Below are 26,044 nucleotides of genomic sequence, written 5' to 3' on the forward strand. Positions count from 1 at the left end.
GGCTTGACATTTAAGAGAGTACATTCCATATATGTAAAAATTATAGAATATTAAAATGGGAAACAGTATTTACTGATGGCTTTTAGGCTGCATGCAATGCCTTAATTATAATTTAAGACAATAGATTGTTTTTAAATAGAAAAGACTACATACCAGCTTTAGGGTTTCCAGGATGTTTGTCAGGGTGACACTCAAGGGCTTTAACCTTAAACTCTGCAAGAATTTGTTCAACCTAAATAGAATATCAACATTTAAAATACATAAATAAACACATACAAAGGTTTTGGGGATTGGGCTTTTGGGCGGGGGGAAACTGGGAGGAGGGTGTTTGCTCCCTTGATTTTACAAGATCCTTTATAATCAAAATATATAACAAGAACCATCTGACAGCTGTGTCACTAATTTAATTTTGTTCTCTATACTCCCGTCTTTACCCTTTTCTTCATGAACATGTATTTTTCCATAACTGTACGCTTTGGTTTTAAGAAAACTATAAGTAAAGGTTCACACTTGCAAGACTTGTGGGGAGGTGGATTAACTATGCTGACAGGAGAATTCATTAAAGTGCTACAGCAGCGCAACTATATAGCTATGCCAATGCAGCATTTTAATGATAGTTCAACTCTTTAGAAACAGGCTGACTAAAGACTCATTCAGCAACAAACTGGAATTGGGGACCAATTTAAGGCTTTTAGTGCATCCTCAATTTAGCTCCAGGCAGCTAAAACATGCTATTCCAGTGAAACTCAAACTCTGATAACATCTTGTAGCAAGTTACTATTTAACCAAATATAGATAGATAGATTAGATAATTACTCAGTTTGGGAAAATCCCTAGCCCACCCCTTCATTCCCTTTAACAACTGAGAATTATTGAGAATTAAGAATTATGTGATTTTATTTTAAAGCAAAATATTGTGTCATTCAACTAGTCAGTCCAATTTCACTGAGCAAGTTGCCTGAAAAACAACAGACATCTATCGTGCTTTTACAGATTTTACACTTTGCATTGTTGCACCCTATTACTCTTTGTATGTATACACATTAGTATGGTGTCTTCAGTTTTTAAATCTAATAAATTATGAATTTTTTAAAAACCTGCAATTACATACAGATTGTTGGAACTAGGTACTCAGCAGAGAGACTAGTTACCAATACATCTCTAAAAACGATTTATATGCAGGGATTTTAAATGACACTGTAGATAAAAAAAATAAGCTAAGGAAAAATATCAAGATATAGAGAGAGAGTAATAGATTTTACCAAGTAAGGAGTCTGGGACTCCTCTAAACTGAAATAACACTTCCTGATGTAGGAGGCTATAGATTTGACCATCCCTCTCTCTCAAACCTGCAGATTCATGAGATGCAAGGGGCTTCTTGATGGAAGCATTTTGCTGCACTGCCCTGTCATGCCTCTGCCCCCTTCAGTTCCTCCACTCCCTTGAGGATTGATACTGCAAGGGGCTGAGTACGCTGGCCCTGATCCAGCAAACCACACAGTCATCTTTAACTACATGAGCAATTCCACTGAAATGAATGGTTTCAGAGTAGCAGCCGTGTTAGTCTGTATTCGCAAAAAGAAAAGGAGTACTTGTGGCACCTTAGAGACTAACAAATTTATTTGAGCATAAGCTTTCGTGAGCTACAGCTCACTTCATCGGATGCATTTGGTGGAAAATACAGAGGGGAGATTTATATACACACACAGAGAACATGAAACAATGGGTTTTATCATACACACTGTAAGGAGAGTGATCACTTAAGATGAGCCATCACCAGCAGCAGGTGGGGGAAAGGAGGAAAACCTTTCATGGTGACAAGCAAGGTCGGCCATTTCCAGCAGTTAACAAGAACATCTGAGGAACGGTGGGGGGTGAGGTGGGGGGGAGAAATAACAAAGCCCGTTGCCAACTCTGTCCACATATCTATTCAGGGGACACCATCATAGGACCTAATCACATCAGCCACACTATCAGAGGCTTGTGCACCTGCACATCTACCAATGTGATATATGCCATCATGTGCCAGCAATGCCCCTCTGCCATGTACATTGGTCAAACTGGACAGTCTCTACGTAAAAGAATAAATGGACACAAATCAGACGTCAAGAATTATAACATTCAAAAACCAGTTGGAGAACACTTCAATCTCTCCGGTCACTCGATTACAGACTTGAGGGTGGCTATCCTTCAACAAAAAAGTTCAAAAACAGACTCCAACCAGAGACTGCTGAATTGGAATTAATTTGCAAATTGGATATAATTAACTTAGGCTTGAATAGAGACTGGGAATGGATGAGTCATTACACAAAGAAAAACTATTTCCCCATGTTATTTCCCCCCCCCACCCCACCCCACCCCACCGTTCCTCAGATGTTCTTGTTAACTGCTGGAAATGGCCTACCTTGCTTGTCACCATGAAAGGTTTTCCTCCTTTCCCCCCCCTGCTGCTGGTGATGGCTCATCTTAAGTGATCACTCTCCTTACAGTGTGTATGATAAAACCCATTGTTTCATGTTCTCTGTGTATGTATATAAATCTCCCCTCTGTATTTTCCACCAAATGCATCCGATGAAGTGAGCTGTAGCTCACGAAAGCTTATGCTCAAATAAATTTGTTAGTCTCTAAGGTGCCACAAGTACTCCTTTTCTTTTTACTGAAATGAATGGAACTACTCATGTGCTCAAGTGCTTTGCTAAATTGGAATCAGAGTACTCAGCATCTTTCAGGATCAAGGCCCAAGCTGGGATCTGCAGGAGTAGGCTTGCCACTGTACATGCATGAAAGAGAAAGCACGGGAGCCTATATTGCTATAAATATTTAAACCATATTTTCAATATATTTTCATTAGGTGACAATTTTATTATACAAATTATATTTTAAATGTTGAAAATATTACCATGTTTTAAAAATACAAAAAAATATGTTTTTCCTATTGGCATGTAACAGTGGTACTCAAAAGAGTCACAATCTCACATATACAACTCATACTCACAAGGCAACAATAAACAAAAGGTATTGGTTGCTTCTCTGAATAAATAATGTGTAACAGATTACTTTTCAGAACCAGTAAGCAGTTATTACAGCACATTATTTTTCACTTCAAAGTAACTTTAAAAAGGGTTTACAATATGTGCTTGAAATTTGCATCTTTTTCCTAGACTATAAAACAGAATTAATGCATTAACTTTTTTCATCTGTTAAAAAAAAAGCTGAAAAAAGCTAAAATAAAAAAAATTAAAATTAAAATTAGTACTGCCACCTGCTGGGATGTATTAAAACTCCTCTCAGAAAATACTTAAACTTGTTTTCAATAATAAATTAAGAATTCTGTATTTTTCTGATTATATTTACATATGTATTTTGGTGCACATCAAGGACTTTTGTCTATATTAGTGATAAAATATTGGTAGAGTATTTTATTACATTTGCAGAACAAAGCATTTAACCCATATATATTAACAATTTTAGCAGAAATATTAGAAAACAAAAAGTCTAACACCCAGTATTACTTCAATTGACACAGAAGCTAGTTTTAAAATTTTAGCATGTTCCTGAATGTACATAATTAGAAAATGTAATGTAGGACAACTTTAGGAAGTAGAGGAACTCTTGTTTTAGTTACAATCATCCAACAGCTTTTGAGATAGATTTTATCCTAAGGTATGAGATGACATGCAACTGCTACCAAAGTGAGTCTAGAAAACTAGCATTTGAACATCATTATTTTGGGATAGGACAGGAGGGGCTAGGGTGGGGTTTGTTTGTTTGTTTTAAACACATTCATTTTTTTCTCCCAAGCAATGGCTATATTTTTCCAAAAGTGATATATGATTATCTTAGAAACTGAAAATTATTACCAATTACTGACAAAGAGGAGAACATTTTCACCTTTCTTATATTAGTTGCACTGACAATACTTATCTGCTGCCACCTTTTAAAAACATCAATATATTGTATAACAGCCTACAAATAATATTTTACAAGTGTTTCAAAGTGCATTCTGACACCACAATGGAACTAACTTAATAAACAAAATATTATTTACATTAAAAATAAGCTATTCAAGATGTTACAATACAGCTTTGTATTACAGAGCATCTTTACTATGAACTATATTCTAAAAGCTTAATTGCGTCAAAGAAATCAGTTACTGAGATTAATAGAGGAAGAGAAATTCAAAGATATTATGTAGGTAAGAGAGCAGGTACATGTTGCATTTCAAAAAATCATACATTCACAGATAAACATTAACGTCAAACTCCCCTTGAAAGCATACAAAACCAAAACCAAACTATCGTTAACATGGCAAAGAAAACAGAATTACTGTTTTACCGTGGATAGTTCATCACATCCTAGCAAGATGTAATAATCTTCTATATCATCCAGATTGCAGTTCAAAATTGCATCCATTTGGACTAGTCAAACAGCTTTTTTCCCCAACAGCTGATGCGCACCAAGAGGAAAGTATAAACTGTCAATAGAAAGCTTATAGGATTGTTTAAATGTAGCCCAGGGAAAACTGCTTTTTGCAGTCTGGTTTAGGGCTCCCTACAGCGCTTTTTAATACACTGAGATGTCATCTGAGATTCCTGAATTCTCTGTTTGTCATTGGTTCTTTACAGGAGGACTGTAACATTGCACAACCCTGGTATCTGCAATGTTCTCTGGGATTTGTAGTTTTCAAGGTAATTTAAATATTATTCAACTGTATGATCTGCCTCTTCAGACTGCAAAGCATTCAGGATACCAAATAAAATCTCACTATCATTTTAGGCCTGGATCATGCTATGATTTATGCATAGGCTTAATTTTAAGCAGGAGTACTTCTACTGATTTCAGTGAGACTATGTATATGCTTAAGTGTTTTGCTGGAGTGGGCCCTAAATCTCCTAAAACAAATTTTTCTTCTGCTATAAATTGTAAATTTTGCCTCAATTTTAGCAAGGGAAAAACGTGCATCAAGCATGGAAAAGCATAGCAATTACTTTAAATTATGATCACAGGATTGCTAACTTTCTCAGAATGAAATCCCAGACCCACTGAATTCATTAAGAGTTTTGCCACTGACTTCAGTAGGGCCAGGATTTCATCTTGATATTTCCAGGAACACACAGGCTAGGAAAATTAATTAACTACCATCGCATTCACAGTTTTAGGCTTTTTTGTGTCAATTCTGTATTCTATAATGTTAAGACTATTTGAAGACAATGTAAAGTACTCACTCTTTGGTTATGGTGACTGTTGGGACTTTCTGATTTCTCAAGAGTGAGTAATTAAGAGATTCTTGGTGGAGATCTTTAAACCTCTAATTGAGAATGCCTTGCAAGTTGTGTTTCTTGGGAGTTAAATGCATATACTTTTCTTTTAACCCATTTTACTGTCAAGTGTTATTAAATTCTTCAGGTTTAAAATAAGATTAATGATCAAGGCCTCCATCTGACAAAGACTCACAGATATGTGCCCAACTTTATACATGTAATAAGGCCCGTTGCTTTCATATGTAAAATTAAGCATGTTATAGAATCATAGATTATTAGGGTTGGAAGAGACCTCAGGATAGGGTGAAAAATCAGAACGGGGTGTGGGGTAATAGGAGCCTATATAAGAAAAAGACCCAAAAATCAAGACTGTCCCTATAAAATTGGGACATCTGGTCACCTTACCTCAGGAGGTCATCTAGTCCAACCCCCTACTCAAAGCAGGACCAACCACAACTAAATCATCCAAGCTGGGCCTTAGAAACCTCTAGAGATGAAAATTCCACCACCTCCCTAGGTAACCCATTCCAGTGCTTCACCACCTGCTAGTGAAATACTGTAGTTTTTCTTTATATCCATCCTAGACCTCCCCCACTGCAACTTGAGACCATTGCTCCTTGTTCTGTCATCTGCCACCATCTGGAGCCTAGCTCCATCCTCTTTGGAACCCCCCTTCAGGTAGTTGAAGGCTGTTATCAAATCCCCCTCACTCTTCTCTTCTGCAGACTAAATAAGCCCAGTTCCCTCAGCCTCTCCTCATACGTCATGTACCCCAGCCCCCTAATCATTTTCATTGCCCTCCACTGGACTCTCTATATGTGCATGAGGCTTTGCAGGATTGGGTGAACTAAGAACCTCATTTTTCTTTTTTTGTTTCGTTTGTCCCTTTTTCTGTAAGAACTTTGTATCCCAAGATGTTTAATAGCATAAAATATTGCTTTTAAAACACACAATTTCTGTGAAATAAATTAATGTAGTCACTATTTTATGTTGTTTTTGCATACGGTTCCTTAGTAGGCTTAGCAGCCCATGCTAGAAATATAAATATAAATGTTTAGGTAGAGGATGGCAAAGGATCCAGAGGCAGATTTAGTGTTGTTTATGAAACCTTAACTATGGTATTTTATAACTATAGAAGTAAAATTGTCTTACTATAAATTAACAGATGTTCTTCCACAACCATAACTTACTAAAGGTGGTTTCATTGTTAGAGTTTCCTGAGTTTTTTTTATTGTACATTCAGAAAGTTTATTAGGATAGGGAATTGTAGATATGGTACAGAGAGAAGGAAATATTAATTCAATTACAACACAACATTAATTTCAAATCATGAATCAATATTGAAAACATTTGAGTGTGTTAAAATCACAAATATAGCTCCTCAGGAGAAGTCTGAAAACTCTGTTTTGTTTTTTTAAAAATAGTTGGAAGAAATCAACAGTTCTGAAAAATTGCTTCCCAGTTCCCAAATGAAGGATGTAGAGCAGGAGTTCTCAACCTTTTTCTTTCTGAGGCACTCCCCCCACCCCCAACATACTATAAAAACTCCATGGCCCATCTGTGCCACAAAAACTGTTTTTCTGAATATAAAAACCAGGGCCGACATTAAGGGGTAGTAAGCAGGGCAATTGTCCAGGGCCCCATGCCACAGTGGGCCCTGCGTAGCTAAGCTGCTCAGGCTTCAGCTTCAGGCCCGGGTGGTGGGGCTCGGAAAAGTGGAGCTTTGGCTTTCTGCCCTGGGCCCCAGTGAGTCTAGTGCTGGCCCTGCTTGGCGGACCCCCTGAAACCTGCTCACCACCCATCCGGGGCCTCAGACCCTGGTTGAGAACCGCTGATGTAGAGAACCAAACAGTAATAATAAAGAAAAGGCTCTCTTGGTGAAAATCTTTAGTAAATGTTTAAATATGGAATGCTGCACACATTAGTAATTATTGAGGACTAAACTGTGCCATCTGTGAGGGACAATGCATAGGTGCAGTAGCTCCCAGGAACCATCATACCACAGAAAAAGCACCTTCTCTCTCAAGTTTCCACTGTGAGGAGTAATTTACAGCATCTCTTTATTAACCTGTAGCATACTTCCCACCATCATACTGACCAACAACATTTTCAAATTAATTTAAAGGAGAGTTGTGGTAGTACTCAATTTGCTAATAAAGCCTAAAGAGAAGCTGATTAGGGGTTGCAGAGAGCCATGTAAGATGGGGGGGGGCTATAGATTTTCCCCCTACGCCTGACCCTCCTCCTCCCCTCTCAGGCATTCCCTGCTCATTTAGTGTGATCATCGCAGTGGCCCATAAGCCCCTACACTCATCCCCTTCAAATCTAAGTGAGGTTGCAACTAGGTGCACAGGGTCACAGCGCCACTCAGGTTTGGTTTGGCTTGGCCAAAAGTACCCAATATCTTTATGCTGGAGATAACATTTATTGGTTGTAAACAAACTCCCTGACATAATGGGAGACTTGATCAATATGCCCATCCTGTGACCAGTCAGTTCTGCTGGTCAGCACATTTGGGTCAGGAGACAGCTATGGCTCTACCTACTCCTGCCTGACTCACTTCTACCTTAGGGGATGTCTGTTTTTGATGCGCAGCTTCCACCTGCTCTAAGTTTGCTTATGTAACTACTCATTTCGTAGCCATGTATGGGGGTGGGGGAGAATCCTTACTCTCACCCTCTCCCCTATATGCCTACATTAGAGATGGGAATAATCTACCCCTTTAAGATAGTTCAGCATAACATATTAACACACACATATAGGTGGAAATATCCTACTCAGGATAAGTAGTATCTTACTTGATGAGTAGTCCCAGATTTCAGTAGGGCTACTCCTGGAGTAAGGTACTACTCAACATAAGTAAGGATGGCAGAATCTGTCCCGGGGTAATGAATACAAAGGATATGAAAGAGAAAAATATTGTTAAGATGTACACAGTGTTATCAAAGTAAAACAACACAGACCAGGAAATAGTAAGATCTAAATGAAGTTTTGCCATTCAGTTACAAAATGTTACCTACAAATCTGTTTACATAGTTTACACTTCTAAATAAGTGTACATATTTAGCATAGATGACGAAGTCTCATATTTGTAATTCTGTACTCGCCAATTACGAACAGAATGTTATCTCCAATATTGTTTACACAGTATTACTTGTATGTGAATTAACAGGGTTCAATCCAGGTTCCAGTGAATGCAATGGGAGTTTTGCCATGATTTGGCCTTTCATGCACAAACAAGAAAATCTAGTATGCGTAATTCTGTATTTTGTAGTTCCAAATAGTTTATTTCCATTCGTTTACCAAATAAGACTCATGAACTGAGCCTGTCTCATGAAATGGAACTTCAGTGGCTATTTTTCTTAAAGAAGGATCAGTGGAGGAGGAGGACTGAAATCTTTAACTGTAGATATATTTAAAACAAAACAAAAAAAACTCAAAACCAAAACAAGGCACAAGAAGTGTGATTATGAAAGAATTTTTAATGTCATGCACTGTACTTGCTAGCTTTAATTTTGTATTACCTTTATTTACATATTTTCTCTGTGTTTTGGTTGTCCTCATATGGTAGAGAACTTCCACAGTAACTGTATGAAGTTTGATCACTTCCACTGACTTTAGACAGAAGTGTGTTTACAAAATATAGCCCTGATTCTGGAAAGGATAGTGGCTATACTTCAACAAAAAAGCTTCAAAAACAGACTCCAACGAGAGACTGCTGAATTGGAATTAATTTGCAAACTGGATACAATTAACTTAGGCTTGAATAGAGACTGGGAATGGATGAGTCATTACACAAAGTAAAACTATTTCCCCATGGTATTTCTCCCTCCCACCCCACCCCCCACTGTTCCTCTGATATTCTTGTTAACTGCTGGAATTAGCCTACCTGCTTGTCACCATGAAAGGTTTTCCTTCTTCCCCCCCCTGCTGTTGGTGATGGCTTATCTTAAGTGATCACTCTCCTTACAGTGTGTATGATAAACCCATTGTTTCATGTTCTCTGTGTGTGTGTATATAAATCTATCCTCTGTTTTTTCCACCAAATGCATCAGATGAAGGGAGCTGTAGCTCACGAAAGCTTATGCTCTAATAAATTTGTTAGTCTCTAAGGTGCCACAAGTACTCCTTTTCTTTTTGCTAGACAGGATAGTATTTAAGCACATGCTTCAAGTTAGTGATGTCCTGAATAGGGATGGATTTAAGTACATTCTTTCCTGAATCAGAACCAACGATTTCTGTAGGACTACTCACACACAAATACTTAACTTTACACAGAAGGACTGTGACCTAAATTTGGATTTAGGAACCTAATTTTTTGCACCCATTTTTTGAATGTAGCCTTAGAACCTATGTGTCCTTGAATATGTCAGACACTTGTTCCACTCGAACACTGAGGTCTTGTCTTACACACAAATATGCACCAAAATAACTGCTCTAGTTTTAATTCTTTTAAAATACACTAGTCAAGCCCTGTACAGCTATTTTCCCCCTTATTATTTTAACTAAATTTAAATACGACTTGAAATCAAAATAGGAGTCTCTTAATCCAAAATAAGAGTGTCCACACACAAGCATGCACCAAAATAAAAAGGTATGAATTAAAATAGATTTAGTTATTTCACTACATGTAACAAGTCCTTAGTCAAGGGAATGTAAAATTTTGGAAAGGACCCATTTCTCAGTTTTCTGAAAAATGACAGGGGGGAAAAAAAATCTTTAGAGCATGAGAAACCCTTTTTCTTTCTAAGACAAATCAAATGACCAACTGGAATTTGACCTGAGTTATACATAGAAAGGTCACTTTTCAGGCTAAGAAGGAACAGGAGAAATTTTGGCTTAAAGTTTAATTTTTTAAAAACTGATCTTTAACAACACCTGAAAACAAAAGGCCAGATTCTAGGTGCCCAACCCAGGAGTTGTAATTGTCTTATTTAATAAAAATTAATGTTTACGTTGACATAGATATTCTATTAATAGCTTGTGATATTAGGCAGTAATATGTGCATGTGTGTGTGTACATATTTTAAACAAACTATTTCTGTTTACAATCACAAAGATTAACTACATCAACCTTCACTCCCCAGATTTAGCTGTTTACATGAAGACTACTATGGGCCAATACCAGAATGGAGGGAGCCAGGCTGCTGGAAAAATGCAATGCTGCGTCTTTAAAAATTCAGAGTTGATTTTTCTAAAGCAAACACTGTTTGTATCGTATCAGTCTTCAGCTCATTTCAGAAACAGCTAAACAAACTGGAAGATGATGTCAATGCACTGATTTGGTCACCATTTGCCGACTCCTCTGTACAGGTTTTGTTTTTATATAGATTAACATTGCAGGAGGAAAATACAAATAAGAAATACTTTAACATTTCAGAATATATATAATACAACATTTTAAAGTAACAAAACAGCAATAGAGGGGTTTTTTTAAGGTGCCCTTCACAGTGGTATCTCTGTTGTGCCCAGGCACTGTGCAACAATTAAAGATAACACTGATTGTGTTTTCAATTACAATATTTTCACAGGTTTCAGAGTAGCAGCCGTGTTAGTCTGTATTCGCAAAAAGAAAAGGAGGACTTGTGGCACTTTAGAGACTAACAAATTTATTTGAGCATAAGCTTTCGTGAGCAACAGCTCAATTCATCAGATGCATTCAGTGGAATATTCTCACAGCCTCTGTTCTATTTCAACTGTGATTAACCAAACCCCAGTTGTGCAAATTTTACAAGTGTGCCCCAAACCCAAAATTTTGGTTTTCCAAAATTCTGATTATCTGAATTTCAGATATTTTGAACACAGGGCACGTGTCTATAGAAATATATAAACAAAAATACACATGCACAATGCAATTTAAATCTGTGCATGCTTACCCTCAGTCTAAGAACTGAAGAGGCTTTCACCTATAGAAACAAGAACATAGACACAATATCATGTATCCACACAAATATACAGTGTAAAGTCTGTTATAATTTAATTTATAAATATTTGCATTGTGGAAGAACAGAGATTCCAGTAAGGGATCGGATCTCCAGTATCCTAGGTATGTACACACATCTTGGAAAAGATGTCCTGATCCAAGAAGCCTTCAAACTAAGGCTCTGATTCAGAGAAGTGTTTCTATTCAGGAAGGGCACTTAAGCACATGCTTAACTTAAACACATGCTTAAAGTCGCACTGTAGTGAAGCTAACTATAAGAGCTACCCATAAGTGCTTTCCTGAATTAAAATGACTTAAGCACATGCTACAGTGCTTTCCTGAATTGGTGCCTAAGCAAAGATGGAAAAATAATTTTGCTACTGAACATCCAATGGTCGTTCACAACCTAGTACCAGGAGTGATCCTCCTATGTACAGCTATCCAAAAAAAAAGACATCAGATCATGAAAACTCAAAATACCAGCTTCTGTAACCAATGTAATGTAGCAACCAAGTAGTGCACGTATTTTTGCATAATGCTAGGAACCAGGGTAAAGTGGCACATATCACCAGAACAAATCCCTACTCTTACAAAATAAATTATGAGCTCTTCAATGCATGACGTCTCCATTGTTAAGTTCTGGTCTGAAAAATTCACACAGAAAACTGCAGGGAACTCAGTTTATATATCCTATTGATGCAGGTCTGAGATATCAGATATTTGATGATCTAATATTTTAGACCACTAAGCGTCTCCTCATGCAGAAACAAAGATCCACTAATATTCTAAGCAACTTTTCTCTCCTGTTCTTATATCTGCTTCCCTCTCTCTCTCACACACCAGAAAATGTCAATTAGTAGTACCACCTCCAAGACTGAGCTGCATTATGGTAGGCACCATACCAACATAGTAAGAAACAGTTCCTGCCCTGGGGAACTCAATCTAAATAGACAAGGCAGACAAAGGGTGGCCAGGGAGACAAACAGAGAGGTGAAATAGTTTGCCCAAGGTCACAGAACAGATTGGTGGCAAAGCTGGGAATAGAATCCAGGTATCTTGAATCCCAGTCCAGTGTCCTAGCTTCTGGCCTACAATTATTGGCATCAGAATCTTAATGGGACCCAACAGCTGGACAATGTAGTATGAACAACTTAGGATCGTGAACAGAGACATTCTGGTTACTAACTTGCCCTTATTAGAAAAAGTGAGCTTGTAAAACTAGTAAAAAGCAAACAAGAAGTAGAGGTAAAAATGTCATTTCTCTGTTGTTTCCCATAGACTGCTTTGAATTTAGATAGCAGTATTTTGCACAGAATCCAATAAGTAAGATAAAGGAAGTGGGTTTAGTTAGGATAGAACAGCAATTTAATAACATTCATGTCCCTAGGTGATATGGGAGTAAAATTGAAATAAATCTGTTGTCTATGTTGCTGTCAGCATTTATTATTTGTATTATCACAGCGTCTAGGAGCCCTAGTCAAGGACCAAGTCCCCACTGTGCTAGGCACTGTACAAACTGTTCCTGGGGGAATTCTGCATCAAAAAATTAATAATTCTGCATATTTTATTTGTCAACATAACAATATATTATCACACCAGTTTCAACTCTTTTGATCATTTATTTCAAAATACCTATTGGCAAGTATGTCTGTAACAATACAGACAACAAAAAAGATTCAGAAAATGTTTTTTTAACAAATAGATTCCTTATTAGGCATATTAATACAGAACTCTGAGTAATAATTCATTTAAACTACAATACAGAACCATATTTCCTGCACCCTCCAAAAGCAGTGCAAAGGCTGGGGGGAGGTCAGGAGTAATGGAGCAGCTGAGGGAGAGGGAAATAATTGCTGGGAAGGAGCCTGGGTATGAACTTGGAGGGTTGTTGGGTATGGGGGGGGGAAGTTTGGTACAGGTTTTGGGGAGAGGCACTGCTAGGGAGCTTCCCCCATGCAGACCCTGTCTGATCCCTAGCCTCTCCCATTCAGTCAGGCACGTGTCCCTCCACCCCCACTCCGACACCTATTCCCCCCATCCCCATGTGTCCTTACACCCTCTGTCCATATGTGTCCCTACACCTCCACTCAGACACCCACTCCCCCCATATTCATGTGGCCCTCCACCCCCTCTCCTTATGCATCTCTGTGCCCACTCAGCCACCCGCTGTCCCTATGTGTCGCTGCACCTCCTCCCCCGTCACCATGTGGCCATACACCTCCCTGCCCCCTGTGGCCTTGCGCCTCCAGTCCCATTCAGCTCCTGCCTCAGTCTGTCCTCCCTCACTAGCCCTTATGAGCCCCTGTCTGCCCCCCCCCCCGCAACCCCATAGCCCGTCTCCTGACTTGGCCTGACAGGCACTGTGAAGAAGGCAGCTCTCTCTCTTCCCTAGCTGACTGGGAGCTGCTGCTGTGTTCTAGTGCCACAGCACCCTCTGGTGTACAAAAGGCAGAACTGCGGCAACTTTTCAGCAGCAGCTTTTTTCTGCACAAAAATTAAAAATGTGCAGCTCATTAATAATGTAGTCATGCAGTAGTGCAGAATTCCCCCAGGAGTAACAAACAGAACAAAAGTACTGTTCCTCCCCCAAAGACCATATAATCTACGTATAGAACAAGAGACAGATGGATACAGAAAGACCGCCAGCGGGACATAAGAAAACATTGATCAGCATGACAGGCAGTGGTCTCCAGATGTGACACTACACACTCAGTTCCAGGTGTGTATTTAGGACCCTTTAGAAAGAGAAGGGCATAAAATCTAAACTACTAAAAGGATTATATTAGGCAGAAGGCTTGATCCTAATCTCACTTGAGTTAGTGGGAAAACTCCCATTGACTTCAATGGGGTTTGGATGAGGCACTAACAGGCCTAATTTATGGGAGAAGTTATAAATATATCAAACACTAAACACAAAGCTTAGGTTCTTATGCTAAAAGTAGATACTGAAAAAATTTGGAAATATCTGTCCATGTTCTTTAGCAACCCTATCAAACCCCTGTTAAAATAATTGAGCAGGAAATATTTCCCCATGGCAGTGGACGATTCTACACTACACATAAGACAAAGAACCAAGTTGTTCTACAAAAGCTTTTTTTTTTTTTTTTTTTTAAATCCACACAATTGCAGTGTAGAATCTAGTATGCAGGCCCAACTGAGACACACTCCTTTCTAAAGTAAAATGGCCTCATTATCTGATATATTGGACAAACTCACTAATCTGAAATAAAATTTGTTTATATGAACATGCAGCCCACCATATGTGCGTATACAAAAACTTCATCAAACTTTAAGATACTATAAAACCAGAAAAGCAAATAGCTGACACCTTAAAAAGGAATGCAGTCTGTTTCTTAACCTCAGATAACATCTTCAGGTTAGTGAACACAGCAAACTCTTCAGCAAACAGACAAGGAATAGTTTAGGCTAATTATCATTTATTGGCCACATTTAGAAGTATATATTGAAGGGAAAAGAGGCATTTGGTAACATCATGTAAGGTGACTAGATGAGTAGATTTGTAAATGAGTATCAGAAAAGAAAAGTTAAAGGGAAAAGCATGAAGACTAAAGCCTTGTCTACACTTAAAATTAGATCGACCTACGTATGGTGCTCACACCCCGAGCACCATAGGCGCCGACTCCATGGGTGCTCTGGGACTGAAATGTTATACCAATAAAATAAAAATCAGCAGAATCTTGTTAAAGGGGAAAAGGCAAAATGCCACATTTATTGTGAATACTGAAAGAATCATAGTAAGCAGTTAGTTATAGCTATAACATTCCAATCAATTTCATATTTATTCACACATTCATTCATACACACACAGGTTCTGCAAGGTTGTCGTCATCATAGTTACCAGCCTTAGAGTTGCTCATGCCAAGCCACTGGCCAGGTGGCCTGGACATGAGGAGGCAGCAGGGCCTTGTCAGATGCTCATCTGATGCTCCTGGAAGTTGGTTTGCAGAATCAGACCCCAAAGTTCTCACTTTCTACAGTCCATATTTATAGGAATTTCTTCCTATGCCAGTCTATGGGAATTGCTTCATCATGCTGTTGCTGAATCAATCAGCAGATAGCACATTCCTGATGGCTCCGTGCTGCCAGATGTTATCTTGTTCTTTGGTTCTCCCATCCTTGAGGCTTTTGGGTGGATTCCAGTCTGCCCTCCGAAAGTCCTCTGGTTATTTCCACTTGATGCCTTCTTCAGCCAATGGACACTGGATTCTTAAGCTGGCACCTCCCTGATCATTCAGTTATTATCCACACCAAGCATCCATCCACATACATCCTCTATCTCTATTTTAATCACAATTGTTAAAGCGAGATAAATACAATGAAAGGGCGGGAAGTCTCTGGGTGCTGTTTCTGTTGTTACAGAGTATTGTTTTGAGTCTCTCTCTGTGTGAGTAGTTGTTGTTACAAAGAATTGCTTTGAGAACAGACTCCGTATCACCCAAAGGCATGGCGGTGCCAATGTCCCCTGCATGGGTGACCTGTGTGACTTTGCGGTGATCACCCATGCCTTCTACCTGCTGACGTGTCCCGATGCCATGGTAAGGAACATCGCAGCAAACGCCCTCCATGATGCAACAAAGAAGCGGATCGACAGAGCCCCCTCCAACCAAGACACCGCCAGATTCCTGAGCGGTTCTCTGGATGGCGAATTTGGATGGGACGGTGGCGACATCGCTTTGCTGTGGTCCCGCGCTCGCAATGCCACACGTCGCCTGGGGAAGCTCATCGGATGCCGCTGGGAGTGGTGCGAGGAGCGCCAGGAGCTGGGAGTCCTGGTGCCACAGATCAGATCCGATGACAACACCATCGTCATCCCGAGCGCCAGGGGCATGCTGGAGAGGACCCTGAAGACAGCCATCCACTCGTTGTACATGGAAACCCTGAAGCGTAAAACCAGACCAGGGTAAAGTCTTCAAACTTACCAGCAAGTGGGACGCCAGCAACCACTTCCTCGCCGGGGGCAGCTTCACCTGTTTCGCTGACTAGCGGTTCATCCACCGCGCCCAGCTCAACTGCGTCCCGCTCAACGGAGCCGTCCGCCACGGGAACTGAGACAAGCATTGCAGGAAGTGCGGCTACTCTAACGAGACCCTGCCCCACGTCCTGTGCAGCTGCAAGCCCCACTCCAAAGCCTGGCAGCTGCGCCACAACGCCATCCAGAATCGCCTGATGAAAGCCATCGCACCGTGCCTGGGGGAGGTCGCCGTGAAGTCCACCATCCCCGGGACGGACAGCCAGTTGCGACCTGACGTGGTAGTCACCGACGAGGACCAGAAAAAGATCATCTTCATCGATATCACGGTCTCCTTTGATAACAGAACCCCGGCCTTCCGCGAATCCTGAGCTCGTAAGCTGGAAAAATACGCCGCCCTGGCTGACACCCTGAGAGTGAAGGGCTATGCGGTGCAGATGGATGCCCTGATTGTCGGAGCCCTGGGCACTTGGGACCCCTGCAATGAGCATGTGCTGCGGACCTGTGGGATCAGTCGACGGTACGCACGGCTTGTGCGGTGCCTCATGGTCTTGGACACAATCCGATGGTCCAGGGACATCTACATCGAACACATCACCGGCCACCAACAGTACCAGGAGGTGTGAGCCGGTACAACATCATGCATCAACCATGGGAAAGGGACTGAGAGACTTCCCCCCCCCCCATTGGACCATATGAACTGGAACCATAAACTCACTGAACATTAAATCCCACCAAATGAGGGTAGATCCATCCTCATCATCGTATCCGCTCATTATACTCCACACCTGAACATAGCCATTATATGGACAACATACCCCCATATCTCAATGTCTGTACTTTGACCCGTTAAACTTTTACCCCCAATCGGGGAGATTGCAGATTATGTATTCCTTACGCCACCCGCTCCTAAACTGAATTTTGCACCCCTTGATAATCTGTACCTTATTCCCTGATAACCAGAAACTTCTATGACTAAACTCTGTGCCGTTTTCTTTTTACTTCAACATTATCTTAATAAAATTATTAAATCTGTACTAACACAATTAGCAGCTTGCAAGTTTCACACAGAAACGGAGAGAAACAGTACCAAAAACCAAGAGACCTCTTAAATTAGAAACACCCTGGAATTTAAACTATGGGGAATCAAACTCATTTGTGATTTTAATACAGAACTTCTTTAGTATGATCCAACAGAAGCAACCAGGGGGAAAAATTAGTGGGTGCTCTGCACCCACTGGCAGCCAAGCTCCCTACCCGCACCTCCTCCCAGCACACCGTGTCTCCACTCCTCCCTCCCAGCGCTTGCCACTGCCAAATAGCTGTAGCAAGCGCCGGGAGAGAGGGGGAGGGGTGGGAACATGGCACACTCAGGGGAGGAGGCAGGGAAGAGGCGGGGTTGGGGCAGAGATTTGGGGAAGGAGTCGAAGAGGGTCAGAAAGGGGGCAGGGACTTTGGGGAAGGGATTGGAATGGGGCAGGAGGGGTGAAGTTGGGGCAGAGACTTTGGGGAAGGGGTTGGAATGGGGGCGGGAGGGGGCAGGGTAGGGGTGGAGTTGGGGTGGGACTTGTGGAGGGGGGGGTTGAGCACCCACCAGCGCCAGAAGAAGCTGGCGCCTATGCTGAGCACTTTAGTAAAGCTGACCTAACCCCCCGGTGGTGGCATAACCAACAGAAGAATTATTCTACCAACCTAGCTACTGCTGCTCAGGAAGGTGGATTACCTACATCAATGGAAAACCTCTTTCCATCAACTAGGAAGTGTCTACACTATGGGCATTATAGCTATGCTATGCCACATAATGTAGACATGCCCAACGTACACTAATAGCAATGTCTGTTACTATTTGGAGATGGCCATTCCAATGCCTTATGAGCAGTGTAACATTTAATAGTGTTGCCAGCTCATGATTTTATAACAAGACTCATAATACTTGGTCATCTCCTGCAGGATATTGTCAGAATTTTAACTTTCATTTAAAAAAAAAATTAAGTGAATTTCTAGCCCTAAAGGACGCAGAGAAAAGCTTGAAAACATAAGGCTCAAAAGCAAAAGGCAAATTAAAATTTAATAAATTTTTAAGCCAGTTCAGATTTTTAAATACTTGTGGTTAGCAGTAATGTGTAATATCTCCATTTCTCTCTTCCCATCTCCAACCTGGCTGCTCAGATAGAAGTGATTTCCCTTTTCTCCTACTCTGATGGGATTAAAAAAAACAAAAACAAAAACAAACAAACCAGGAATCCCAGTGATTTTAGGCTCGTTTAATTAAAGGTGTGTTTTTAAACTGATTTAGTTAAACCTGTGCAAGTTTTCACATGCATACATACTTCTATTTAATAGTGGCTTATCTGGGGTTCAGTTTAAAACGTACAAAACACAGATTAGTTCAGATGAGTAGTTCTGTTTAACTTAAGCATCTAAAATATAAACTTCCATTGATCTAACTAAATTAGTTTTAACACGCAACATTCGTGAAAATGGTTCAGCCCTCCACACCGGAGCTGAGTTCTTAGGGTTGCTCCCTGTCCTTTCAAGTCACACAACCCAGCCCCTCTTAACCTACTATGTGTGTGACCCTTTCCTCTTTCCACGTAATCCCACCCATACAGTCAGCTACTGCCTCGTCCATGCCCTTACTGCACTGCCTCCTTCCCCAAGCCCCGCGCCCTTCACGAAACCACAGCGCCTCAGCTGCTCACTCCTCCAATGGCCCGCGTCCGCTCCCCTTACATAACGCCTTGCACGCGCAACGGACCAGGCTTGTGGCTGCCTGGGAGGTAGATCACGTGAGGGAGAGAACCTGGGAGGGCATCTAGTAGGTGCGTTAGGCCCGAGTACAGGGTCACGTGACGGCGGCATGTCTCTCTCTCTCTCTGTCCCTCCCCCCCCATTCCTTCCCCTCACGTGACCCGGTTTGTTGTTGTTGCGGCCTCCGCGGAGAGGGTGTCCGCGTGGGCGGTGGCGCGGTCACGTGCAAGGTTTAAATCTCTCCCTGGAGGGAGGGGGGGTCGGGAAAGGGGCGCTGTTGCGCCGGACTGGGGGAGGCGGCGGTTGCTGCTCCAAGATGGCGGATGAGGAGACTCTGCTCCTCCAACCGCGTAGCGGCCGCTGCGCTGCCGCTGAGAGTGCCGAGCCCCTTCCTAAGCGCCAGCGCCTGGACTTGGAAGACGGCGGCGGGCGGGGCTCGGTGACGGGACCAAGCCCAGAACGAGGAGATGGGACGGCGGCCACCTCAGGCTCCTCGGCGGCGAGGCTGCGGGAGGAGGCAGCGGCAGCGGCGGACTGGAGCATCGCGGAGAACGGGGCCGGGCTGCGGGGCCTGCCCCGCGAGGAGCCGCCCCCGCAGCAGCAGGGAGAGGGGGCGGAGACGGCGCCCCGTGGAGACGCGGTGGAGACGGCCATTGGCTGCAGACGGTCGCAGTGTTCACACGGGGCGGCCGACGCGGATGCCCCGCATCCCGGTGAGGATCCTTGGCCTGTCCTCGCAGGGGGGAGCGGCACCCTTCCGGCCCCCTCCCGTTGCCTGGGGCAGTGATATCCCCGCCCACAATCGCTGCGCACGGCCAGGCGGGCCTACCCCAGCACTGACAGCTCACGGGGGTGGCGGCTACGCTTCGCGCCTCCTCCGCTTTTGTGCGACACTAGTCACCGATATCCGCCCCCCCCCCACACACACACACCTGGGGGGGACGAGCAACCTGCCCACGCCATCTGCCACGCCCATTCGGGACCGGGGGGCGCAATTAGCCCTCTTCCCCCGGCCTGGAGAGGTGCAATTAATTCTAGCCTCTCCTAGCCTCCAAATGTAACAGCCCCTGGGCTTGCTGAGAAGCAAATGAATTCCTCAATCACCACTGAATCACCTGCTAACACAGGGTGTTGGGTGGCGGAAAGGTAAAGCGTCATGCACTCCCTGCGTGATTGGAGGTACAGAGAGGAGCCAGCCATGCTTGGCATCCTGTCCTTTTGCATTGCTTATTCAGGTGTATAATTGCTACCAAACAGCTGTACCTTATTAAGGATAGTGCTGCTACTAAGTTCTTGCTCACTAACCCTTCTACATCTTTTTGGGTGCATGCTCAATGGGCTCTTGCCCAGTTTCACCTCTTTGCACATATATGCTTGCCAAATGCCCTTTAAGTGTGCCTGTTGTTACATGCTGGATATTGTACTTACATGGACATTTTCCACATGCTTTTTATATGGTTAAGTGCGTGTGCTAAGCACGTGTATTATTACACAAACATTTTCTGCTCATTCTTGTTCATCTACTTAGGCTTGCAGATGTAGAAAAGTGGTGTAGTTGGCCTCTGGCTTGTACTCCTGTGTGAAAGGGTCACCTACAATGTGTGGGGATTTTGAAAGATTATCTTTTTTCAACGTCTATAATTTTTATGGGCTGTACAACAAACAAAGCTCAATAGACATACAAATTACTACATTGCTTGTGGACCTGTTAAACAATATACACCTCTACCTCGATATAACATGACTCGATATAACACGAATTTGTATATAACGCGTTAAAGCAGCGCTCTGGTGGGGGGAGGGGAGCTGCGAGCTCCAGTGGATCAAAACAAGTTCGATTTCATTACTGTAGTAATGTAGAGAATTACTATATTATTGTATATACTCGTTCATAAGCTGAATAGTTTTGGTAAAAGTGACACATCGAAAAGCGGGGGTCAGCTTCTAAACAGGTCTAAAATTTGATGATTTTAAACTCTATGAAATCATTCAATTGAATATCTAATACATTGTTGTTTTGTTTACCTGGAACGTTCGCAGGCACCACTTCCCACAGCTTCCATTGGCTGGGAACAGCGAACCACGGCCACAGGGAGCTGAGTAGCTCCATGCCTGTGAATGCTCCAGGTAAACACAACATCCCGACCTGCCAGTGGCTTAACCTGATGGCCTGGGGGCCAAAGTTTGCCAACCCCTGAAATATAGGGTCTGCTTGTGAAAAGGTCATACAGTTTTTACTATTTTTACCTATTCATCTTGGGGGAGGGGGGCTGGCTTATAAACGAATGGGCAAACGAACAAGTATATAAGGTAACTTCTATGCTACTTATTGCTAGATAATTTTGCGTGTATTGTGTATAGTATGCATCCATTACTAACAATTTCAGTTTACCCTCTTAAGTTCACATCATAATTTTCTCAGTTTTATTTCTTGGACTTCTAAAAGGGGACTGGTTCAAGTCTTGTTGATAACAAATTTCTTAGTAGCACTGTCTTTAGTTATTAAAAGTGAAAGTATTAAAAATTCAGTTTTCTTGTCACTATTTTTATTTTGTTTCCTTTTTGTATTTGGCTTACTTTCAATAACTTCTGTTTCTTGAAATAAATTTCATATGAGATGTTATCCACTGAGTATGTGTCATGCTAGCTCTTTCTGTAATTACCCCCAGTGCTGAGAGCTATGGCTGAGAATCCATGATTCAACAGGCATACATACCTTTCTGGAAACTGCCCTGCTTGAGTAATCCCCTGATTATGCAAGGGGAGCATAGTTAAACAGTTGTTTAAACTGTCTATAATGAGAAGTATTGTTGAGGGTCTACAGAGGGTCCAAACTGTTAACAATGTAGGACCTGATCCTTCAAACATTTCATTAACTTTATTCATGTGAAACATCTCCTTGAAATTAATCTGCCCCCTTGATGGATATTAAGGAATGTGTACCAAAGCCTACATCTTGTGTACGCTAATGTGTACCAACTCTCAGTTCTGCTTTTGTTTCTTTATGGGATTTGTACTTTGATTTATGTATAAAGATTTCAAGTGAGAGTGGAAGCTGTCCAAACACATAAGAAAAGACACTGTGAGGGGAGAGATTACAAAATGGCACTCATACGTTTTTAAAACTTTTACAGATTAGAATTTGAAATTTGTCTCTTCTCCCATTCCTTGTTCCTATTCACAACAGAGCTTTAAAATAATCTGCCAGGGAGGATTGGGTTAGAGTATTTACTACTCTTTTTTCCTGTATAAAGGGTACCTGCTGTGTTTTCTGCTTGTGTGGTTTTTTTTTGTTTGTTTTTTGTTTTTAACATAAGAAAATGAGGATTTATCTAGTTTGAAAGAATATGGCCTTATCCAGAATAGGATAACGAAACTGAAAAGTTTTTGGTTTTTCTTTTTTAAGGAATGTGTAGTGAGGACTGAGTTCCACTTATCTCCCCTTGTTCTTCAACGTAATAACCAGACCTGTTAGATCTGGTCTTCCCCTGGTTTTGTTGGAGATCTGAGGTTCTAACGTATTTGGAAAGTCTAGGTGACCCCTTTAGGTTTTAACTCAACCCAGTTAGCACTATTAAAGTCAGCATGCTTTGTCTTCCCTGAACTGTTCTTACATGTTTGCTAAAGCATTCTGACATACTTTTAAATCCTAGTCTAGATAAGGACAGTTTGTGAACTAAAACAATGTTGACCTCCTAGGATTCTGGAAAACCAACAAAAGTTGAGCAGCTGAAGTGGGAGTTGAGAGGAAGGGATTTTTAGTAAGAGTGTTCTAAAACTCCACATCTTTGTTTTTGGTGTGTGGGGTTGTGTGTGTTTTGTTTAGTGGTTTGTTTGGTTTTTTTTTACTTTTTTTGAGTGAGAATTAACACCTATGTATCTTCGGTGATTAATGTTTATTTAAAAAAAAATGTATTGAATTCACGACCTACCACCCCATGGAGATCTGAAATTTAACAAAATAAATCCTCTGAAATATCCAGTAAAATTAGGGAGGAGCAAACTTGATATTTAAGCTTTTTTTTTAATTAAAAAAAAAAAAAGGCAAATGGGAACTTGTCCCCTTCACCTCTTTTTCTAACTACCAAAACCTTTCTCAACTTCTCCGTAAAAGGCCAGATTAAAAAAAAATCCTTTTGCAGGTCATCTCTAAAGCTATAGTAACATTTTAGCCTTTTATAATGATGTTTCTGCTTAAAGTTGAGTATTGTGATTCAAGAATACTACTACTTTGTTATACTGTCTTGCAGATGACATCCTTTTTAGTGATGAAATCGTAGCCAATGGTTTCCATTCCTGTGATAGTGATGAAGATGACAGAGCCTCACATGCAAGCTCTAGTGACTGGACTCCAAGACCACGTATAGGTAGAAGTTTATACAATGTATCATTTCCAAGATTCTTTATTTTTGACTGTTACTTAATATCTGACCTTTAATAGTGATTATCATCTTCCTGTTGTAAGAGTCCACTAGGCTATTTTGACACTACTGTATTACTACTTTTCTGGAGATTGCAGTTGTGGGAAGTATATTGTATCAAGTCTGGATGGTTAAAGGTGAACAGAAGAAATTCCTTCACCTTCTTACTATAAAGCAGCTAAAATATATTATTTGGTATCTTTCAAACATCATACCACTATATAAAAATACCATGCACTTCACCAAATTTAACATGTCACAAAATGTTAGATTTATTGCCAAATCCTGTCTACCAGCACTTCCAAATCAAGATTCTAGTAAATCTTATTTCCTGAAAGCATGGTCCAAAATGTTGGAAGCATTATACAGAATGAGAGTTCTTAAAAGGAAACGTACTTTGGGAATTAGGTTTCTAATATGTGATTTTGTGCAGTCTTCAAGCAGAATAAGAGATGGGATCTTATGTCAACAGAAGTCTTGCCCTGGCAAATCTGTCTGGTAGGCTTTTCAAGATAAGTGAGCTGTAGCTCACGAAAGCTTATGCTCAGATAAATTTGTTAGTCTCTAAGGTGCCACATGTACTCCTTTTCTTTTTGCGAATACAGACTAACACGGCTGCTACTCTGAAATCTGTCACTAAGAACGTATCTATCTTTAGTGAACAAACAGCACCGCTACATCAGAGTCTAATAGTCTGTTTTATTTATATATATAATATAATATATATAAAGGGCTGTTGATGAAAAGGGTCTTAATTGGGTTAGTAAGATAGAGAAGTGTAGTAACAGTCAGCTAAAATGTCTAAAGAATTTTCCTTGATTCAGAATGTTAAGTTAGATTTTATATACTTTGTTTTTCTATAATAGGTCCCTACACTTTTGTTCAGCAACATCTCATGATAGGCACAGACCCCCGGACAATTCTGAAGGATTTGCTACCAGAAACAATTCCTCCTCCTGAACTTGATGATATGACTCTGTGGCAGATTGTTATAAACATTCTTTCAGAACCACCAAAAAGGAAAAAACGAAAAGATATTAATACTATTGAGGATGCTGTGAAACTTTTACAAGAGTGCAAAAAAATAATTGTCTTGACTGGAGCTGGGGTATGTACATCTAAAATATGTTAGTGTGAAAATAAATGAATAACTACGTAGGTCCCGATCCAACAATTTACAGCAGACTGCGTCCATGCAGAGCCACACTGAAGTCAGTGGTGTTCTGAATGGGTGCAGCAGTCCACCTGGACGCTATAAATCACAGGATCAGGGCCTAAACTTAGAATTGATCAGAAATTTAATTTTACAGATCTTGTATACTGGAGAAATAAAATTTAGCTTGATATTGTTATGCCTTAGCTTAGACAACTGTATATCCTAACTTGTCTGGCATCTAAAGGCAACAGGTGTAATTTTTTTTATCCCTAGGTACCTGTTCCACAATACTAATTTTCTATCCCCATCTGTGTGCTGAAATAGATACTGAGACTTTTCTATCTAATTACTTTGGGCCTGATATAACTTCCATTGGACGAAAAACTACTGTGAACTTAGATGAGAGTTGAATTGAGCTTTCTTTGATGGAACATTGTATCTGGTCATTCGGTTGCACTCTAAGAAGTAATCAAACACAGTACATATTGCTACAGTCAAAAGTTCTTGCATTTGTCTTTCTGCATACCAACCATGTCATGGCACAGAAGTCAAGGAATAGTTGCTTGCTTTGTTTTGTTCCTGTTGTAACATGACTGGCTCAAGAGAGAACAGGTGTGATAGATTGTTACCTCTTCACCCCTAAAATGGAGTGTGATCATAGAATCATGGAATATCAGGGTTCGAAGGGACCTCAGGAAGTCATCTAGTCCAACCTCCTGCTCAAAGCAGGACCAATCCCCAACTAAATCATCCCAGCCAGGGCTTTGTCAAGCCTGACCTTAAAAACTTCTAAGGAAGGAGATTGCACCACCTCCCTAGGTAATGCATTCCAGTGTTTCATCACCCTCCTAGTGAAAAAGTTTTTCCTAATATCCAACTTAAGACACCCCCCCCCCCACTGCAACTTGAGACCATTCCTCCTTGTTCTGTCATCTTTGACCACTGAGAATAGTCTAGATCCATCCTCTTTGGAACCCCCTTTCAGGTAGCTGAAAGCAGCTATCAAATCCCCCACTCATTCTTCTCTTCCGCAGTCTAAACAATCCCAGTTCCCTCAGCCTCTCCTCATAAGTAAAGTGTTCCAGTCCCCTAATCATTTTTGTTGCCCTCCGCTGGACTCTTTCCAATTTTTCCACATCCTTCTTTTAGTGTGGGGCCCAAAATTGGACACAGTACTCCAGATGAGGCCTCACCAATGTCGAATAGAGGGGAACAATCACATCCCTCCATCAGCTGGCAAAATAAGATAAGAAGTAAGAGATGAGCAATTTGACACAAACCATTGTGCCCCTAAGAGAAGGATACAGCCCTGATACTGCCTAGTTTCGTTCATTCTGTAACTGCTATTAAGCCTTTAAATTGAAAAACTTTGGTTAGAGAAATCATGATTATACTTATTAAAGTAATAGCATACATAGTATCTTAATTTGATGCTCAAAAGGTGTGGGGGCTTTTTTGGTGTTGGTGGTTATTGGTTTTTAAACCTAACATTAATTTGCCTAGCATAAATAAAGTAATGTTAATAAGCTGATCTGCTACTAT

General features: G+C 41.1%; 2 protein-coding genes and 1 long non-coding RNA gene across 11 annotated transcripts in view; 2 read left to right on the plus strand and 1 right to left on the minus strand.

Annotated features, from left to right (window-relative positions):
• Positions 1-11,435, plus strand: part of LOC119858893 — a 33,612-nt gene extending 22,177 nt beyond the window's left edge. The window contains exons 3-4 of one of the 2 annotated variants that reach the window (XR_006282866.1): positions 10,349-10,792; positions 10,941-11,435. This is a non-coding gene — a long non-coding RNA (uncharacterized LOC119858893). Of the gene's footprint in view, positions 1-10,348 lie in introns of both variants that reach the window. The other variant, XR_005294044.2, reaches the window with a different exon arrangement.
• DNAJC12 (DnaJ heat shock protein family (Hsp40) member C12) overlaps positions 1-19,034 on the minus strand; it is a 37,719-nt gene extending 18,685 nt beyond the window's left edge. Inside the window, exons 1-2 of one of the 3 annotated variants that reach the window (XM_038410421.1) lie at positions 18,978-19,034; positions 154-232 (exon numbers count right to left, since the gene is read on the minus strand). In XM_038410421.1, coding sequence (XP_038266349.1) covers positions 154-232; positions 18,978-18,989 — 91 coding nt within the window. In that variant the 5' untranslated portion in view covers positions 18,990-19,034. Of the gene's footprint in view, positions 1-153; positions 233-4,335; positions 4,613-18,977 lie in introns of those variants that run through there. The other 2 variants (XM_043519323.1, XM_038410420.2) reach the window with 2 other exon arrangements.
• Positions 19,035-19,241: 207 nt separating this feature from the next.
• SIRT1 (sirtuin 1) overlaps positions 19,242-26,044 on the plus strand; it is a 28,950-nt gene continuing 22,147 nt past the window's right edge. For 2 of the 6 annotated variants that reach the window (XM_043519305.1, XM_043519308.1), the window contains exons 1-4: positions 19,242-19,638; positions 20,957-21,052; positions 23,176-23,292; positions 24,213-24,454. In XM_043519305.1, coding sequence (XP_043375240.1) covers positions 19,242-19,638; positions 20,957-21,052; positions 23,176-23,292; positions 24,213-24,454 — 852 coding nt within the window. Of the gene's footprint in view, positions 19,639-19,950; positions 20,105-20,956; positions 21,053-23,175; positions 23,293-23,341; positions 23,841-24,209; positions 24,455-26,044 lie in introns of those variants that run through there. The other 4 variants (XM_038410399.2, XM_038410400.2, XM_043519309.1 and 1 more) reach the window with 4 other exon arrangements.

Source organism: Dermochelys coriacea, chromosome 7 (assembly GCF_009764565.3).
Source record: "Dermochelys coriacea isolate rDerCor1 chromosome 7, rDerCor1.pri.v4, whole genome shotgun sequence".
Taxonomy (NCBI): Eukaryota; Metazoa; Chordata; order Testudines; family Dermochelyidae; genus Dermochelys; species Dermochelys coriacea.